The sequence below is a fragment of the Aethalodelphis obliquidens genome, unplaced genomic scaffold (genome assembly GCF_003676395.1).
Source record: "Aethalodelphis obliquidens isolate GAN/ISIS:26980383/991018 unplaced genomic scaffold, ASM367639v1 scaffold2, whole genome shotgun sequence".
NCBI lineage: Eukaryota > Metazoa > Chordata > Mammalia > Artiodactyla > Delphinidae > Aethalodelphis > Aethalodelphis obliquidens.
Genome location: NW_020837946.1, coordinates 62,377,106 through 62,397,984, shown reverse-complemented (window position 1 = coordinate 62,397,984; position 20,879 = coordinate 62,377,106). Strand labels below are relative to the sequence as shown.

At 42.8% G+C, this 20,879-nt stretch overlaps 1 protein-coding gene across 1 annotated transcript in view; it reads right to left on the bottom strand.

The window, feature by feature from the left end:
* The window catches only part of LRP2 (LDL receptor related protein 2), a 197,001-nt gene extending 176,501 nt beyond the window's left edge, over window positions 1-20,500 (bottom strand). The window contains exon 1 of the mRNA XM_027078206.1: window positions 19,864-20,500. Within this exon, the coding sequence (XP_026934007.1) occupies window positions 19,864-20,500 (637 nt within the window). The remainder of the gene's footprint in view (window positions 1-19,863) is intronic.
* Window positions 20,501-20,879: the final 379 nt, after the last annotated feature.

Sequence of the window (20,879 nt, the reverse complement as noted above, 5' to 3'; positions counted from 1 at the left end):
AAGATAGGCAAGTTTTCAGGTACACATCTATGCAGTTTCAAAAATAAATCACTATTCAGTGAGATAAATTAACTCTGCTAGTTTATTTCTCTGGTTGATAATGCCTCTGTTTTTAAGACATTACAGCAACTACATTTCAGATGTTTAAAATGTTTAGTAATAATTTAAAAGAATTCATGTTTAACTAAATAACATTAACTAGTTGCCTAAGCACAGATATCTTAGTCCAAAATTGATAGTGACAATATTTATTGAATTACTGAGTTAGACAATATGGAATTTTTAAGCCCTGATATTAGTATCTACAACCTAAGAATTCTCCTCACTTCAGCCTGAGTGTGGAAACTGTTTCTGACTCTCGATGACATTTTGAAAATGACCAAGCATAAAGGAGACAGAGCCCACACCTCACAGAAGGAAAAGTCCTGAGCTTTTCAAAATATAAACTGCCAATGCAGTAGCACCACTACAGCAACCACTGAGAAAAGGGGATTCTGATAACAAAGCAACTATAGAACAAGCAATATTTCTAACCTCAAAATCAGACTCACAGATGCATGTATATAGTATACATCTCTATAAGGTCAAAGGTTAAAAGAGACATTAAAGTCAAATTCCAGCCTTCTTTTGGTGCAGGCTATGTGCCTACAATTCCCTTCTTATCCTTTAGAATCATTAAAAATAGGCCTTATCCTTCTTCCATGTGATGGTCCTTTGAATATCTGAAGAGAGAGCTAGCCATTGTTCCCCTGATTCTTCTCTTCTCCAAAAGAAACATCCCCAGTTTTTCTATCATTCCTCCCATAACATGGTTTCTGATTCTCTCATCATCCTTTTTTCTGTCCTCCAAATTCAGTTCAAATGTCTTTACAAAGATGTGGTCCTCAAAGTGTAACAAATGCCCACTGTCACCTGACCATCTATGGCCAGGACCACAATAGTCTACCACAATATTCATTCCCCTTCCTCTTCAGACACAGAATCCCAGTTTTATTCAGGTGAACAGTGTGTGCAGCCAAAAGGCTATATTTCCCAGAAATCAGCTAAGTATGGTCACCGGAGTAAGTCTTGATCAATGAGATGAAATGCAAGCAATAGGGTTACATAGGACTTCTGGGAAGTCTCCTTTAAAGAGCAAAGGCATGCCCTTCTTTTTCCTCCTCCGCACCTAGCATGGAGCAGAAGTAGCTATGGCTACAGAACTATTTTGGACAATGAGGTGACCTTAAGGATGGAAGCCACCAGCAGAAGGATGGTGGAGCAAGAAGATAGGTACCTAGGTCCCTGATGATACCATGGAAGTACCAAGCCAGTCTCCTATTGCTGGTTACGTTAGGGAGGAACAAAGCCAAACAAAATCCTCTCTGCAACAGCGATCCACAGTAGAGCATGCCTATCACCTCCCCTGGGGGACAGAGTTGCTTTACTACAACTCATGGAGTTCTTAAAAGAACTTTCCTCTAAACAAAGATTTCTTGAGCTCCTGCTTACACGTGGCTCTGTGCCAGACACAGGATACCAGAGGAAGCATGCATAACTCTTAGCATCAGTGGTCCTATTCTAGAGGAAGAGATAAAATACATACATAAATAATTGTAATTCATGGTGTGATGATAAGTGCTGTGAGAGAGGCTCAGATAACATTCAGTGGAGATCAAGAAAGGCCCTGTGGAGGAAGGTGCTTTTAAGCTACGATATGGGGGTCTGAGGGGAGGGTGTGCCTGGCAGAAGGAACAAACTGGAACTGGCAGGAAAGTGTAGGGCATGACCAAGAAGGAGGCACATTCTTCATCCTATGTCACGGACACATGCCTTCAAATTACCAAGACTGTGCTTGAAGCAGGTTTCCTTTTATGTGAAGTAAAAAATAAATTTGTAAGATCCTGGCACCCTCTAAAGCCACGGAGTGCCTCCGTGGAGTCAGTTCAATTCACCAGGCATTTATGGAGCACCAACTGTTTTGCTGTCAAATGAGAGTTTCTCCCAATCCATAATGCCACCCTATTTTTTTTTAATGTCATCAAATATTTTCCATATTTTAAAAAATACTGGAAGGTGATGCTTTGCCAATATTCTCTGGAACTGGAAGAAATGTTTCCTGGAGGTGGATCCTGAGATTTGATTAACTGCAAGTGCACAAAGAAAATGTTTTTCTCCTTTTCCGCTTATACTTGCGAATTAAAGTTAAATATGCAAGATCCAGGGCTTCCCTGGTGGCGCAGTGGTTGAGAGTCCGCCTGCCGATGCAGGGGACACGGGTTCGTGCCCCGGTCCGGGAAGATCCCACATGCCGCGGAGCGGCTGGGCCTGTGAGCCATGGCCGCTGAGCCTGCGCATCCAGAGCCTGTGCTCCACAAAGGGAGAGGACCACAACAGTGAGAGGCCCGCGTACCGCACACACACACAAAAAAAATGCAAGATCCAGAGATAGTCCTCCACTCTGGCTCAGTTTGCACATTTGTAAAATGGGGACTAAATGCTATAATTCTGGTGACTATATCCCAGACACATAATAAGTTTCAACAAATGTCAGCCCTTATTACCAGTATTTATTCCTTCCTGCCTCTTTGTCCACTCCGTATCAACCAATATGGGCCCTTGGTTGACAGAAGAAATATTGGCATTTGGGACTGGACGATTCCTTGTAGTGTGGAACTGTCCTGTGTGTGGCGGCTGGTTTAACATCCTTGTCTGCCCTCTAAATGTTAGCAGTGACAACCAGGGACTGTGACAACCCCAAAAATGCCCCTACACATTTCCAGATACTCTGCAAGGAAGCTGTACCAACTAGGAATCAATGAACAAAACCAAGGAAAACATCACTTGCCATACCCAATATGCTAGAACTTTTTCAGATAAGGGGATTCAAGATAATACCATCAAGTATTTATGAATGTACATTGAAAACACGTCTAATATTCCCATAAATAACACATATGAACTTATAAAACCAATAATGGGGGCTTCCCTGGTGGCGCAGTGGTTGAGAGTCCGCCTGCCGATGCAGGGGACACGGGTTCGTGCCCCGGTCGGGGAAGATCCCACGTGCCGCGGAGAAACTAGGCCTGTGAGCCATGACCGCTGAGCCTGCGCGTCCGGAGCCTGTGCTCCGCAACGGGAGACGCCACAGCAGTGAGAGGCCCGCGTACCACAAAAAAAATAAATAAATAAAATAATGGGAATCATCAAAAACAGCAACAAATAAAAGCTTTTTCTGTATTCCACAATGACTCTTTCTCCCTCTGGTCACCTTCAGGTCCACAAGTTTAGTTCGACCCTTATCATCTGTCTCTCAGATAATTACAGTAATTCTCTAATTTAACTGGTTGATCTGCATTTCCTCATGGCGAAAGCATTATCTTCAAAAAAAAAAAAAAAAAAAATCTAAGTCTAACCATTGTGCTTCCCAGCTTACATTTTTTTCAAAGGCACCAAACTGCTTAGCTTGACACACAAAGTCCTCTAGTCTCACCAGAGTCGGCTCTCCCAGCTCCATCTCCTGCCAACACACCCTCCTCAAGACTCTGTTCAATAAATAAAATAAAATTCAAAAAATAAAAAAATAAAGTAGTGGACTGGTTAGCTTAGCATACGTATACATTTGATATAGGGAGTCAATTTCTGAACTACATCTAAATCCACGCTGGGAAACAAAAATATTTCTTCAATTAGGATGGCTGCTCTTTTGATTAGAATTAAAAAAAAAAAAAAGACTGTTCAAATAGCAAATCAGGGCACTCTTCCCTGGCTCTTGGCCCCCTCAGGTCCACTTGACTTCACTCCCTTCCCTGTGCTCCCAAACCTCTATGACAACACCTCTCACCTTGTAGCACAACTGTTTGTGTACATGTCTTATTCATCTTTGTGTCTTCAGTTCTGGACCCGATAGGCTCTCAGTAAATGTGGAATAAATACATCAATGTATTCACTGTAATTATGAACCAAATCTGGATTGACTGATAGCTTTTCACCTCTTAAACTTCTCACTGACTCTTTTCTATTTTTACGGAATAATAAGGAACTGTTATAACATTGACTATGATTTTTACGTGGTCTGATTAAAACTTCTCACAAAGCCAAGTGTTCATCTTTTAACGTACTCTTCCCTCCGGAGAGCTTTCTCCTTGACCAGAGGGCACACCTGAGCTCTACTTAGACCCATGCTTCTATCATTCTTGTTCTCAGAGTTACAGAGACATCACCAGTAAACTCTGCAGAGGACCAGGTTTACAGGAAGTAGGTACAGGACACACGAAATGGAAACACTGAGTCCATTGAGAAGTTTGAAATACTACATAACATGACATTTGGGGTCTGTGCTTTCAAGCCCTAAAGGTGAAAGTCCAAATAAATGTTCTTGGGGGGTAGAAAGGCAAGATACAACGCCTGTCTTCTAATGCTTCCTTGTTTGACAGTTCCCCCTCCTAAAAAAAAAAAAAAAAAACTGTATTTTTTCCTCAACAATTTCTATGGATAGAGAATGTGACAAGTGATTCCTTTATTTCAAAAGACACAGCATGGTGGCTGCTCTGCTGCATTGACCTAACCAAGAGCTGGTCAACTATGAATGATTTAGCACCAGGTTCCCTGTGGGGTTAAATGTTTACTGGAGGCTCACCAAGTGCCAGGACCTTGCATGCTCACAAGGTCCTTTAAATATTCCCAGGAACCTGTGGAGTAGAAATTACTAAGTAGTGCAGGAGACTGAAGCTCAGAGAGGTCAAATAGCCCCGAGGGGCACATCTGGAACGTGACAGAGCTAAATCCCCAAAACTCCAAGGACCCCAGGCAGCGCCCCAGACCGGAAAGGTTTGGCCACAGGCGAACTACATCCAGGGAAGACCCTTGAGATCGAGGATCCTTGGGTAGGTGGAGAAGGGGGCAGAGGGCGTGGCCAGAGAGCTTCCATAATAGTAGGAAGACCCCAAAATTTTGCTTAGCAGTCAGAGATGTAAATTTACATCACTGGTTTCAGCTCATTCCCACAATTGAGGCTGCCTTCTATACCTTCAAGGAAACTGTAGGAATTTTCTCTTTATAAAATGTGAGTGATCTTAGCATTGAATTTTTGCAAATACGTAAATATATTGTAGCTCCTCAAAAGTTATTCAAGATGCCAAATATTCCTTCTAGAAGGAATCCTAAATAACCCTATAGCATCTGTCTCACAATGCAAATCCCCTGAGTGTTCAATGCCTTTCAGAAAATGCAATGGCATATTTGAGGGCATGGGGGACAGGTGGGTAATGTTCCAGCTCACATGTTTCATTGGAGACCAAGACATAATCATGTAAGCAGGGAAGGGAATTTTCAATTATAAAGATTCTAAAAAGTAAGAACATTCTAGTTGTATATTTGCATGGCATTTTAAACCTGCAATCAAGCTTTACTGACTAATGCAATCACTATATCCCAACATTTTGATAAATTCCTTCTAAATAGAACACCTAATTATCCATTAAAATTTATTTCTAGCTCAAAGCCGAATTCTGTCTCATGTTATTATATCCCTCATTCACTTTTCACTTAGAAAAAAGAAAGAAAATAAAACATTAAAAACTTCATAGTAAAAAGCTTATCCTGGAGTGAGTTTCATCATTACTTGCTACCTCCATTCTCCCTTAATGTTGCTATGTACATACTTCTTAAGTTTCATTCCTCTAAATCTTTTAAAATGTGCTGAAATGAAGGAGCAAAAGTGTCCTTTAGCCTGACTTTTCCTTAAAACCACATATTAAAAGGTACTCTGGTGTGTTCCTCTCGAACTATAACCAGCTAGTTCTCATTTGTCAGGTTGGCAGGAAGGGAATGAGATGAGGAGAAAAATCTCTAATTTGTCATCAATAAAATAAATCAGGAAATAAAGCCTTTAATCTTAAGAATATAATTTACTGATTTAGTCATTTATTTACAAAATTGATGGAAATTGTTAACAAGGAGTTAATTAATTTAAGTCACCTGATTACCACAGTTAATTAACCACACTGACTTAATCTTCTTTGAAAACATCAACTAATCATTTCCCAGGTGTCAAGGGGTAAATCGTTAAATAAAAAATAAACCTCTGTCCTCCTCTTCAAGGGAGATTTCTTGCCTGTGTTTTCTTTGCAGATTCCAATCTAGCAACAAGCCAAGTTTAGGCAATTTTTTTCCTATATGGCTATACTGAAAGAGCTTCCATCTTTCCAGTTTTTTCCTCCATACAATAAGGGGAAACCAGCCTTGCAAACTTACCATTCACCCATGTCATTTTGAATTACTTCAGAAATGAGCTAGAAACACTTCCTGAATTAAAATGAACAAATGAAAGGCAGAAATTGAGGCTTTCATGTGGGAAAGTGAGTTTTCAGAAAAAGAACTTAGAAACTTTATTTGGAGGGTGTGACTACAAAGGAATAGCATAAGGGAATCGAGGGAGTGGGGGGTTATTAAACTGTTCTAATCCCAATTGCGGTGCTGGTTACATGAATATATACATGTATGAAAATTTATAGAACTATACACACACCATTTTAGTCTACGTTAAATTTTTTTTTTTTTTTTTTTTTTTTTTGCGGTACACGGGCCTCTCTCTCACTGTTGTGGCCTCTCCCGTTGCGGAGCACAGGCTCCGGACGTGCAGGCTCAGCGGCCATGGCTCACGGGCCCAGCCGCTCCGCCGCATGTGGGATCTTCCCGGACCGGGTCATGAACCCGTGTCCCCTGCATCGGCAGGCGGGCTCTCAACCACTGCGCCACCAGGGAAGCCCTACGTTAATTTTTTAAATAATAAAATAAAGCACTTCATTAAGGCTAATATTCAAGCCCACCCATATGAAAGCTGTAAAATCTTATTCCCTTTTACACAGATAGAAAAATTAAGGCCAATTACTTGCCCCCCACCTCGAAAAAAGTGGAGGAGGTAGGGAGACTAAGGAAACCAGCCCTGTTAGAGAAAATCAGAAAGAATCCATCCTATGTGTCTCGTGTCAGTCCGCTTCTCAATTAGTATATCCACTGCTTCTTGGCAAGAAAATAGAACCAGTTGTCTTTGATCTACCAATGCAACCCCAGCGCAAGAAGGCCCTGAAGGGAACCAAAGCCCCAGGTCACAGTGACAAACCACACTTGGAACTCCTAGAGAAAAAGAGGGCTAAAGGGCCTCAATCCAATACCGTTCCTCTTCCCTTCACTTTCTCATTCCTTCAATCAAAGCAAAATGCTTGAAAAATAAATCTGGATTACAGTGGGATTTTGTTGCACATATTCACAATCAGCAACAACTATTAAAGACCTCTTTGATTTCCCTTACAGGGAAGTGAAAGTGTTCAATACACTATGCATCCTTCTTAGCTCAAGTCCCATGTTCTCTCCTGTCTGCCCTGCTGGGTTTAATTATTTACAGCAAGAAGCATCTAATTTTTGCTGTCTCCGAGTTAGTACATTCAATTTTTAAACCATGCATTTTGTTTTTCACTAGAATCTTAGCTTCCAGTGATTACTTAGCAAATTCTTTCAACACCTCGCTGCACCAAATATTAGGGGAGAAGTAAATTTTTATGCCAGAAGTGAACTGGAAAAGTAATTCAAAGTGGTGGTACATAAAAATTAACCATTTAGCAACGGATTTGGGAAATGTGTGGATTTCACTTTATTCATTTGCAAACTGTTTCTTTTATTGCATACTAACTAAGGAAGAACACTGGATTTCCTATCAATAGTCATCATTATGGTCTAGAAAAATTATAACTTCCATTTACACTAAATCCAAAAGCTTCCTCTCAACCTTACCTGATGCCGATGAATCCCGAAGGAATGATTGATAGAGTGCTGCAACTTTGTTGCTTTTAGGATCAACCTTTCCTTTTGTTCTAACAATTGTATTTCAGCTAAGCTAATTAGAGGAAGGAGAGCCTTACTAGAAAGTAAGAAGTGCTATCTTTGATATCCTTTTGACAGATTCACAGCAGAAGCTCCCCATAATGTCACCCTAAGGGAAAAGCACAAGCAATAATATCTTTTTTCCCCAGAAAAGCTGATTTAGGCAAAATAATTAGGAGATGAGGTTGGCTCCCTTTCAGGACTCACCTTCTGGTGCCTTCTTCCCTTCTTTCGCACCACCACCGCAACAAACCATCAGCTTTGCGTCTCATTCTTTCTGAACCTCACGCTGACAAATGTTTACTGTGCGTTATTATCTCAACGAACTACTTTACCAGACGGGGTAAACATGTCTCACTTTAACCAGAGTTTCGGGGGGAAGAGTGTCTTACTCTAAAGAACTGGCTCTAATGGTAACAGAGCAGACATCTTTGGCCAGGGTGAGAGATGCTTTGGAGCCAAGAGATGTTTCAGCACTTCCAGCCCTTCCCGCCCTTCCGGCCCACAGGCAAACGCCTTCCCCATCTCTACACGATTAAACTTCTCAGCTGTAAAGAGTCTCAGTTCTCATTCGGTTGTTCATTACTTTCTTCTAGGACTTTGAATAAGAGAACTTAGTAGGAATTTTTCCATCAGTATTAAGCAACAGCAGACTTTAAAAATCTGTACATCACCGCCATCCCAAAGAGGAAGTTAGAATAGAACTCTCTGATTGGGGAAGGGTCTTCTGAATTAAAAGATGTGTAACTATAGAGAAGAGGACATTCCTAGATAAAGGAATGGTAGTATAGGAGAAAGTCAGCAAGCAGGAATCAGCCAGTACCAAAAGAGTATAGAGGGAAAACTAGGTTAAAATGGAAATGCACTCTTCAAGAGTAAGCTGTTTTGGATAGGCCCATGTGGCAGGAATCTCTCTGTCCTCTGTTGTACCCAGTTACACATGCCAAAGCATGATATGGTCTCCATTGACGTGTAATGAATGAACGAACGAATGACTGCCAAAAGTAGCACAAAAATGTCCAAGAGTTGAGTTGCAAAGGTACCAGCTTCTGAAATGAGGTCACCTGATCATAATATGAGCCATTAAATGAGGGTTTGTTTGATTGATACAGAGGCGCTATCTTGCACTTGCTCCTACTTACCCACAGTGATAACACATAAGATTAAGGACTCTGGGTTCAAATCTTGGTTCCACCACTTAATAACTAGATGGCTGTGGGCAAATGACCTCACCTGTCTTTGCCTTGCTCCTTTATCCATAAAGTTCAAACTGTTAATAAAGAAGTGGGTAAAGTTACGCCTGTAAAACACTTAGGACTGTATCAGGCACATAGAAAGCACTCAAATTTTTTAGCAGTAGTTATGTCAGGTCATTCTCCCAACTTCTTCACCCATACATGCATGTCACTGAGTCACTCCTCTGCCTCTCACCTATTTGGTCACGGTTGCATTATGAACTCATCAAAAGAATGGGGTCTAGGGACTTCCCTGGTGGTCCAGTGGTTAAGAATCCACCTTCCATTGTAGGGGACATGGGTTCGATCCCTGGTTGGGGAACTAAGATCCCACGTGTCGTGGGGCAACTAAGCCCGCATGCCACAACTAGAGAGCCCATGTGCTGCAACGAAAGATCCCGCATGCTGCAACTAAGACCCGACACGGCCAAATTAAAAAAAAAAAAAAAGAATGGGGCCTAAAGTGAGAAAGATTGTGCCTAGGGACAAGCAGCCACAGGCATTTTTCAGCAGTCTGGCCCTCTTCGGTTGGGCCCATTTTTGGTTCATTCATCAGGAACAAGACCCATGAATGTCCTGACTTGACATGTGATGTTCTTTCCTCCATAGTCTACGCCGCCTCCCCAAGTTGAGAAGCCACTCCCCTCTTCAAAGAGGGCCTTTTGTCTGATCAAGGCTGTTTTCACTGTGCCACGGTCTCAGACAGATTTCTTTTGTGTTCTGTTTAAACACAGAATGACAGTCCACTAACATAAAGTCTAAAAACTTTGGCTTATCTTTTCGTAGAAGCAACTGTATCAAATCCGTCCCTAAAATAGCCCCATTCTGTATGTACAGGGGATCCTCACAGGGTAACCAAGTGTCTCGGGTGGAAGTTAAAAAGGCTGATGCAGAATCCGCTACTATCAAATGCACTGGGATTCATCAGTAGTAGTTGGGGGGCAGTGAGGCGGAGGAAGGGGGAGAGTCAAATGGAGAGAAACAGCGTTGCTAAGCCACTTGTTTCGATAGAGACAGCAATTTTCTTTTTTCCCCATCAGGACCTTGACGAGGCCTCCAGAAGCCCGGCAGAATTAAGGGCTGGCAATACCAAGGACGTGGTGATGAGCTTAGGCTGCCCTTCTTGGTTTTAGCACTCACGGTGACATCTATCCATCATTCATTCAACTTATATGTATTTAGTTAGCCCTGTTATGGACACTAGGGATAAGTCAATGAATAAGACAGAAAAATGCCTGCCCTCTTGGAATTCATATCTTAGGGAAGGGACAACAAAGTAAATTAAAAAAAATAAATAAATTATGTCCATCATGTCAGAGGGTGTTAAGTGCAATGAAGAAAGTAAGAGGAAAAAATCAGAGAAGGTGACACTGAGAAAGTGACATATAAGCAGTGACCTATCGAAGGTGAGGGACAAGTCATACACAGTCTGAGGCAAGAATGTTCAGGAAGAGAGAAAGCCAGTATGAAGGCCTTAAGGTGCTCACTGCGTTGGGGAAAAAGCAAGAATATCATTGCACCTAGAGCAACGTGAGTGGGAGAGAGAAGGAGATAGTTCAGGGAGGTGATGTGCAGGCCAGATGGTTAGGGTCTACTTGGACACTGACTCTTTATGAGTTGGGAAGCAATGATAGACAGGTAGGTGAGGAGATGTACCACCCAGATTCCCCTTCAAGGAAGGACCAGCTGCAGGGAAGGACTTTCTACCTACACTGAGCTCCTCTGAGGTCCATCTCAGTTGTAGAATAAGGTACCTTGCCAGGGCAGGCCACATCTAGCAACTGAGGGAGGCCATTTCAGCCTGACACATAGAACACTCTCTCTGCCAACTGTAGCTCCAGAACTCCCCACTGGGTCAAGCAAGACCTTGTCACAGTTCAGTTTCTTCCTCTGCCTATTTCTGCTTCCTCCCCTTCCCTTCACAGACACTGATCTGAATAAATATCTTGCATTCCAAACTCCATCTCAGCGTCTGTTTCTGGAAAACCCACCTAGTGTGGGACAAAAGCCATTGGAGCTTTTGAGCAGAGGAGTGACAGGATCTGACTGGTTTCTAAAAGGGGGTTGAGAGTTGACAGAAGGGGGACAGAAGGGAAGCAGGTGATCAGTAGGGAAGCTATTGCAATAATCCAGGTAAGACGTGACCATGACTTGGATCAATGCAGTAGTGGTAAAGACGAAAAGTGGTTGGATTCTACGTGTATTCTGATGATCGAAACAATGGGATTGTCTGACGTATTGGATGTGAGGTATAAAAGAAAAAGAGGAGTCAGAGCAGAGTCCAAGGTTTGGAGTCTGAACAAGGATGGAGAAGCCACTTACTAATATGGGGAAATCTATGGAGAAAGCAGGTTTGGGGCATTAGTGGAGATCAGGAGTTCAGTTTTTGGACATAAGTCTGAAATGACTACTGCACAACCAGGTGGATATATCAAATAAGCAGTTGGACATATAGGACTAGAGTTTAGGGTAGGGTCTGGATTACACTCATAAATTTGTAAGTTGTCTGCATACAGATGGTATTTAAAGAGACAGGATGAGGCAACCAAAGTAATGTAGATAGAGATGAAAAGTAATCAGGAAGGTGGATGAGAACAAGCATGAGAAACCAAGGAGAGGCCAGCAAGGAAGGAAGGAAACTAGGAGAATGTGGTTTCATGAAGGAAGGCAGGACACACTGTGTGCAACGTTGCTAATCAGCTAAACAAGATGAGAGCTGAGAATGGATCTTTGGATTTAACAACATGGAGGTCATCGGTGACCTTGGCCAAAGACATACCTGTCAAGGGTGGGGGGGTGCGGAAAAAACTTGAATGGCGTGGATTTGAGAACAACTGACGCGAAACTACAGTGGATAAAGACAAATCTGCCTGGTGGTCCCAGTGGTTGGGACTCTGTGCTCTCACTGCCAAGGGTCTGGGCTCAGTCCCTGGTTGGGGAGCTGGGATTTTGCAAGCTGTGTGGCACAGCCAAAAAAAAGACAAATCTGCCAAGGGATTTTTGCCAAGAAACAGAGAAAATAGGTGATAGCAAGAAGGAATGTGTGGAAAAGAAGATTTCATGAAAGGAGACAAATGGTGAGAGGTGAGAGAGAATGTGATCTAGAACATGAATGAACTGGTTGCACTACAGAGCATGGAAAGTTCATCCAGAGTAACAGGAGGAAAGACAAAATACACAGGCTGAAGCTCAAGTGATGATGGTTGAGCTACGGGAGTTTGTGGAGTTCTGTTGATTGCTTCTATTTTCACGTTTATAAGAAGCAACGTTGTCTGAGCAGGTGGTGTTGGATGGAGGTTTGAGGAAAGAGGACCAGACTGCTGAGGGTGGAGGCAAGGAAGTGATGCTAACGATGGGCCATAAAATACAAGCTGAGGAAGTGAATAACTGAGGAATTTGAAGGGCAGTGAAGAGGTGGCAGGAGCAATGGACTATAAGTACCAGTGGGATCAACAAAGAGTTGGGCTTAGGATATAAAGTGAATGAGCTACAAGGTTTTCCAATACTCCCATACCAAACATAGACGGCTGCTTTAGATTCCAATGAGTTCTGCCCGGGATTCTCTTGAGATGAATCCCTGACTTGGGCGGAAAAGGGTAAGAAGACCTCCAACAGTAGTTGGAAGTAGTAGCTCAAAGAATCTCAGTTTCTTAGAGTGGGAGGAAGGGCATCAAGGGTGTCCAGGGAAAGAACAAAGAATCTAATTAAGACACAAATAGTAGCTACAGGGAGGGACTGTCATGTTGGCCAGGAAAGGAGACCGCCAGGAATGGGGCCAGTACTTCATATCACCCTCAGATATAAAAGAGAAGTTTTCCTCCTTACTCTAACTACCTTTTAACATCCCCACCCAAAAGAAAGAACAGATTTAACAGAGTATACTTCACTGCTACTGGAAGGAATTTGCCATGGCAAATTAGTTTCAGTTTACAAAACTAAAATCAGACAGGTTACCCAGATCAGTTGTTCCCAAACTGTCTGACTCTCAGAGAATTACTCAACAAAACAGATTCCATACTTCTAATTTAGTAAGTGTGGGTTTTGGCCTAAGAATCTACATACCATTTAAAACTCCCCATGTGATTTTGATGATATGCCAAATGTAGGAAGCTAGGTGATTTCCATCTAGGGACCCTAGAGATTATAGCATTCTATAAATCATGATGAAATAACGCTTTTGAGAACATAGCTGAAATCTTCTCAAAGTTGAATTGTTCTTAGATAGGATCAAGAAAACATGTAGCCCCATTTGTCCTGGCAGCTATAATATAACAATATGGGAAGCCAGGCTGAAAACAAAGCTGAAACCTAGAGGGGAGTAGAGTCAAGAAAAATACAAAGAGAGAGAACTGGAGCCATGACTGCACCTCACCTGAACCCCACTATGACTCAGAAGTTTTTACTTACATGAGCCAATAAATACCCTTAATTGTTTAAGCCAATTTGAGGTGGGTTTTCTGTTTCTTGCAACAAAAAGTATCCTCCACACCCTTCCCACATCAAAATCAAACCTGTGTGGAAGTACACACTAGCATTTTCTCCTCCCCTTTAGTGAGATTAAAAGGTAGGTAAGATTGACATACGAAAAAGATTTCTATCCTTAAATTCAATTTTATTTGAGGATTTCCCTATTGAAATAATGAGTTTTGATTTTTCAGCCTTTACTGAGAAAAACTTCTCGTTGTTAATGAGATTAAAAACCAAAGAACTGGACCCAAGGTGACAAGCAAATCTCTGACACTATAAGACAGGATGTTTTTATATGAGAATCCAAGAAAGTCTAGCATAACAGAATTGTAGCTGCGGTCTTCTTCCCCTTTATTGGGTTTCCTCAACACCCGCTGGACACTCAAAAGTAGGTATGCTATTACTTAATGTGAATCAGTGAGTAAAGCCTTATTTTAAAAGTTACTAAGAATCTGCATGAGGCTGATGGTACATAAACTTAAAGGAGACCTCTGGTATTGCTTCCAAACTTGGAATCTCAAGATCTGGACGATAAACAAGCCATTGTATCCATGGTAACAGTGGCTTAACTTTTCAATGCACAGAATGGTAATTACATTTCCTGCTTTCATTCATTTCTCACTGTTTCCAATAACCTTGGGGGTTAGGCATGATCTGAGGGCTAATGACCAAAAGCATAGAGATTTTAACATGAAACTTCACATTGTCTAATCTGTCATTTTCTTGAAGAGACTTATATTTCCAGGAAACTGATGTTTCCAGTTTCTTGGTACATGATATTAGAAATAAGACTTAAAGACCAGCAAAATAACCATCGGCATAGAGTGCAAATGTTTGGCATTTCTGAATTAATCCAGTGAAGTGTGAAAGACAACTATTCTACCATTTATAGAAGAAGACCCTAGGGTATATGCTAAGGACTCTTAGATTTGCACCAAGGTGCATTTTGTCTCCATAGAAGCATCTTAATACGTCTCCAAACCCTTCTTCTCTCTTCTTTCTCTCTACCTCTTTCTCACAGCCAAGGTCTAGTGCCTGGAAAAGGGACAACATCTTGGGAATAAAAACAAATGAAGTAAGTTGGAAAAGGAGCAAGGACCTAGGACTCACTGAAAAATGAAATCCTACAATGGACTCAAGAGCTCCTTGCTTTGATCTCTCAGCTCATTTTATAGAACATTCCTGTCCATCACAAAGTTCTGCTCCAAATAAGAATCCTTTAGGCTACAAGCAAATCTTCTAGTTGCAACATGACCACACGAACACAGCACCATGTCTTTTGCCTTAAATGTTTCCAATACTTTCCCCCCTTCAATTATTGAGTTACCCCAGGACTGCCTGCTCTTGAGAAATTTCTACAGCCTTTTCAAGTCTGTCTTCATACATAACGTGGAAAAATGGTTTTATCTGATAAGGTGTTCTAGACGCATGTTGTTTTTGCAGCCCTACATCTGTTCACAATTCTCCTGGGAGCCTTACCCAATTTTCCCTCTGGGGTCTAACCTTAGTCTATGACTTCAGGGACCAAGCATGTGACTCAAGTCTAAGCTATAGGCACACTTCACATCCCTGGATACAGCGATTGGTCCTCCGATAAGCTTATGACCTAAGCAGAGCCCCTGAAATGCAACTGAGACTTTTGCAGAGAACAATTAAGACAAAAACTCTTGCTCTTTCCCATTGGACATGACATGAAAGGATGTGCCTCCAGAAGCCATTAACAGCCGTCTTATAACACCAGAGAAGAACACGCTAGAGAACAGAGTCATCTCAGGGCCAGAAGATAGAAAGAGAATCCAGATCAGCATGACATATGCTGAGCCCCCATTTGTACTAGGTTGAACCAAGTGAAATTGCCATATTTGACTATTTCTGACCTAGAAAAACAGCAAAATCCCATATGGTTCAACCTAACGGCTCTATCTTTTCAATTCCATATTTCAATAAACTTCCCTTTTGGCTTCAAGCAGTTTAACTTAGGTTTCTGTCATTCACAAACATGAGAATTTAGAGTACTATGTAAAGTTGTTGTAGTCACTAAAGCACTATGTCAAACATGCCCAGGAATAGCACTCGAAGGATCAGTTGTATTAAAAAAATAAAAATAAAAAAAGGATACCAAGATACAATATCTTCTCCTCAAGTTTGGAAAAAGTTAGATCCTTGAAGAAGGCAGTAATGATGGATAGAAGAATATATGGGACCTCAGTCTAAAGAACACTTCACACGCATCTCAGTTAATTGGCATAGCCACCCTATCAGGTAGACATATGCCTGTTTTACCGATAAAACCAATCCAGAGCAGTTGAGTACACTGTGATGAATTTCCCAGATAGCAAACGGCAGGGGCAAGTTTCAAACCCAGATCCCTAACCCCAAAATCTCACACTCTTCCTACTTTGTCTCACAATGCTAAGACTGTCAAGAAATCAATTAGGAAACGTTTGCACAGACCCCTATAGAAACATGGGGAGCATCAAAGAAATGTCTCTGACATTTCAAAACATCTACCAACCTGATCATTCTAAAGAAGCAGCCCAAAACACTGAGGCTGGAACATGTCAAATCTTTCTAATATTGGTGAGATCATAGCCAGAGTTATTAGGAGCTAGAGAATGACGATCTCAGAGTCTTAAAGGCAAAGTTGCAGAGCATTTTAATTGTGAAACCTAGATTCCTCTTTTCAGTTCTCATCCTCCTTAACCTTTCTGTAGTGTTGATACTGCTGACTCACTAGCACGCTGTAGATACTTATTAATAAATGTTTGTGGAATGCCACAGTGGTGACAATTTTTTTTAATTCCTCAAGATCACAAAGTTAATAGAATATGATATAACTATTTGAGTTATACCAACTCTTTTCAATTCAACAAACTGCTGTAAGCACCTCAACTTTCTACATACCTTGTTCTAGCTACTAGGACTTAGCAGAAACCCCAAAGACAACATTGCAATGTGCTTCTAGTCACATGGGAAATACATTTAAGTTCTTGATATCATTATTTTAAAATGATTTCTTTAACTTTTAATTTACATTTTTTGAAACCTGTCAGTGTTCTTAGAGCACATGACTAAAGAACATGGACAGTGATTAACCATGACCGAATAATTACCTTGAATAAGACTAAAAATCTAGTCATGTAGCAGCCTTCACTACAAAACCCAGAGACCTTCAGGAATATGCTCTGATGGCCCAAGGTTTTGAAAAATGGATCCAGAGGCAGAGACTTTGGGAGTTGGGGTGCTGACATGGCATAAGTTCTGGACCAAGCTAAAAACACATGGTTATCATAAGATTCAGCTTAGGCCTGAGACAGGTGACCCAGCCAACTGAAGATTCGCCAAGATCAAATCTCTTCATCATACTTTGCCTCATCTGATAAGTCAGGATCAACAAAAAAGGAATCTAGAAATTTCCTCAACCTGGGGACATTTAGAGGACATGTCTCTAAAAAAGGTCCCGTAGAATGAGGAGAGGAGACTCAGGTTCAGATCCTGGCTCTATCACAGGTCATATGCCCTTAGGCAAGGCACTTAATCCCCACCCTTTCACTCCCTTTCAGTCTCCCTCCAGGGTTTAGTTACTTATCTATAAAATAATGCAAGAAGACCAGTTGATATCTAAGGTTATTAAAGTTTCTATTAAAACAGGACAAGCACACTGTTGAAGGGAGTTTAAGCAGAAGCCCCAAAGACTGGCAAGGAAGAACTTCAGTTAGAGAAAGAGAAGCCAACTGCTGTGAAATAAAAGCAGAAGCAGGTATCAGAGATGTGATGGAACCAAAATGTTGCCTGTTTGTTGTTGGCCACACAATCCTTTTAACCATATAAACTGCACCCAAAGATGTAATTGTCATAAAAGCGGATACTATTAAGGGCACAACCAAACTTCTGTTGGATGAAAGAATATCATTGTCCTGAGAATCAACACCATTTTCTCAAAAAACTTCAAATCACATCCTGGAATCTGGGAATTCCTCAAAGAAATGTTAAATGGAAAATGCTTAAAGACTTTCCTATGTGCATTTGGAAATTAGAAATATGAGTAGTAAGCAAAAAAAAAAGTAACATTTATTGTTGATCAATATAATAAAAAGAGCTGCTAGTTTATTTATGAAAACTGTCTACCATGCCTTACACCACACTAAGCACATTTATCTCTTTACGTTCGTAAAATGTCATGGAATAGATTCTCTCATTAGCATACCAATTTTACAGATAAGCAATCTGAGCCATGCAAAGTTAAATGACTTCCCCAAGGTCACACAGCTAGAAAGTAGTGAAGCCATTGATGGAGTTCAGGCCCTCCCACATTTTTTTTTTCTTAAACAGCATTATACAAAATAGAGGACAATGCAAATAATTTTTAGCTACAGATATGTGATATTTTTTGAAAGACTAACTATGACACTCTTTCCGACTTCTAATGATACAAAGTTTGCAGTAAGATCTTACCTGAAATATTTTATGCTAAAATAAGGGCATTTACACTGTCATCATACTTTACTTCATCTAAATCAAAAATCAATACAACAGGAATCTAAAAATCTTCTTAAACACCCAGGTTGAGGACATTCAGAGGACATGTATGTAAAAATGATCAAGGAGGACTGGGAGTGAGGACAGTAGGATTCAGGTGATAGAAACCAGAAAAGAGTTTCTGAAAATATCTAGTTATGAGCAGTCAGCAGATTTTACATTATGTGGCAAAAACTTGCAAAATGCCCCTCAGCTTCCTTAGTAACTTCACACGGGGACAGTAACTTAGGGGGCATGACATTTTTGGTACAAAAGAGATAGAGAGCCACATACAGTAGGAGTTAAATTATAGCCTCTGGAGTCGGAATCTCTTGGATTTGCCTCACAGCTCTGTGATTTCCTAGCAGCATGACCTTGGGCAAGTTAATTGCTCTATGCCTCCATTTCCCATCTGTAAAACTGAAATAGTAAGAGTACTTACTTCAAAGTGGTATGGTAAAGATTAAATGTCAAGAAGTGTAAAATACTTAGAACAGGGCCTGCCACATATATAAGTATATGATATGTTACTATTACTATACATATTATTATTATGTTATTATTATTATAGAATGAAAGTTGGATGGGTCTAAACTACCAAGAAGAGTAAGTACAGGTTATTTGGTGACTAAACCATCAATCCAGGGAAGAGAACATCTGTTTTGGTTGTATGCGGACAACCCAGATGTATCCCAGTTGAATCCAGACAACATTTCCTTTTGCCAGGCACTGACAGGAACATACAGTAAATCCTATGGCTATATTTAGGACACGAGATATATATAACCCTAAGCACTGCAGTAAACCCTCCACAATAATAATAAATCCTCTTTCTGTGTTACCAACAGTGAGAAAAGGTGTTCAAAGTTAGAATTATTGACGTTCTCCCCCTGCATCCCCTCCTTTTCCAAAGATTTTTACACAACCAGTGGGGTTTGTTGGCGTTTCCAAACTTCTTCCCAGGAAGTCTGCAATGGGTACTGCTAGGAGTTGCTGTATAATTACTTAGTTGATTCCTTCTAAGGAGCTTACGCTAAGAATTGAGGAAAGAAAGCAGATTAACCATTTGAATACATGCCACGGCCCATCCACAAGCCCTCCCCTCTCTCCGTCATCAATGGGGGCTTCTGCAGTCCCCACCCGTCAATCCCAATATGTGATCCAGGGAAATCAATTTATTGCTTTGGCTAATCCTACAACAATAGGGGTTTCATTTTCATTGTAGGGCAATTAAGTTGTCCGAGCAGGAGGGGAAGGGGGGGGTCTCCCATTCCCCACAGACAGATTAGTCCCCGTGGAGGCAGCAGAGTTCGCTCTGTCTGTCTGGCGGTCGGTCACACGCAGCTCTTGGCTGCTACCTAGCAACGCAAAGCCAGGGAGAGAGCTCGCTGCTTCCCCTGCCTCCTCGCCCTTCCCATTCATCCCTAGCTTCCTCTCTCTCTCCCTCTCCCTCTCTCTCCCCGCTCTCTCTTTCCCCTCCTTCTCTCCCTTTTACTCTCTACTTGCTTGTCTTCTCTCCTTTTCATCTTACTATTTTTATTCTCTCCACTACTTGCTCCTCCTCTTTCCCTCGCCTGTTTCTGTAAAAAAACGAAAACTCCCCGACGACTTGAGACAAGTTTACAGCTCTTCATAGCAGAAACTTTCTCCATTCGAGCCCTCAAAACTCTGGCCGCGCAGACGGGCCCATTCATCAACACAAAAGCCCCCCCCTCCCGGGTGGAAAGGGAAACCCTTCAAGAAAACGCTGCAGCACATCAGCCGCTCTCTCGACCAATCCCACCTCCCGGCCTTATCTTGGCTCGTAAATGATCTTTATCGAAATACGGTCTCTTGGGGGTCACGGCGAGACCAAGTTTCGCTGCTGAAGAGAGGCGGGGTGCTCGAGCCCGCAGCCTGGGCACGCGAAGGGACTCGCGGGCCGGGCGCTGCAGGTGGAAAACTGCGCACCGAGCAGCGCCAAGGACCGCTCGGCCCCGGAGAGAGTAAACCAGCGGGGGGAGCAGGCTGCGGACTCGCGGGGAGAACCGCAAAGTGCCTTCCAGAAGGGTTGGGACAAACCCCGATGGGAACAAAGGCGGGGTCCCCGTGGGGTGCGCTGTCACCGAAACCGGAGGGGCTGCTTTCTCAAGTTTGCGACAGCTCACTTCCCGGGCGGGCGAAAGAGGGGCGCTCCCGCTCTGCCAGCGCTGGGCAACCTGAGCGCCCCAGGGGGAGCCGCCGTGCCGCCGCCCGCTCCTGGCCTCTGCCGGCCGCGGTCCCCTCTGCCTGTCCGCGGACCCGACCCTGCCCCAGGCGGGGAAGTCCGGCGCTCCGCGCGGAACTCCGGCCGGTGAGCTCTTACCTCGGCCCCTGGCCGGCGCCAGGCAGGCGGCGAAAGCCAGCAGCAGCGTGCACGCCGCCGACGCCCTACGCTCCATTCCCGCGACGGTCCGGGTCCCCGGCCTCGCCGTTCCTTCCCCGGGAGGTGGGCGCGCGTCGCACTCAGCACCGCAGCGCCTCCGCTGGAGAGCGCTCCTTCAGGCCCGCACCTCGGCGGGCTCCCAGTGGCAGAAAGCCGGGCCCCGCGCCCGAGGCATCCCGTTTTCTACCCGCGCCAGTCCCCACCCTCCAGACAGTGCATAAAGCCCTTTAGACCCGCCCGCCCCGGAACTAGCATGCGGGAATCCCGCGGGGCAGGCCCCCTGCCGCCCGGCCCGCCCCCTGCACTTTGCAGCTCCAAGAGGAGCGGGGACCCGAACACACGCGTGCACACTCACGCATGCACTCCTACAGAAACAGCCTCGCGCACACAGAGGC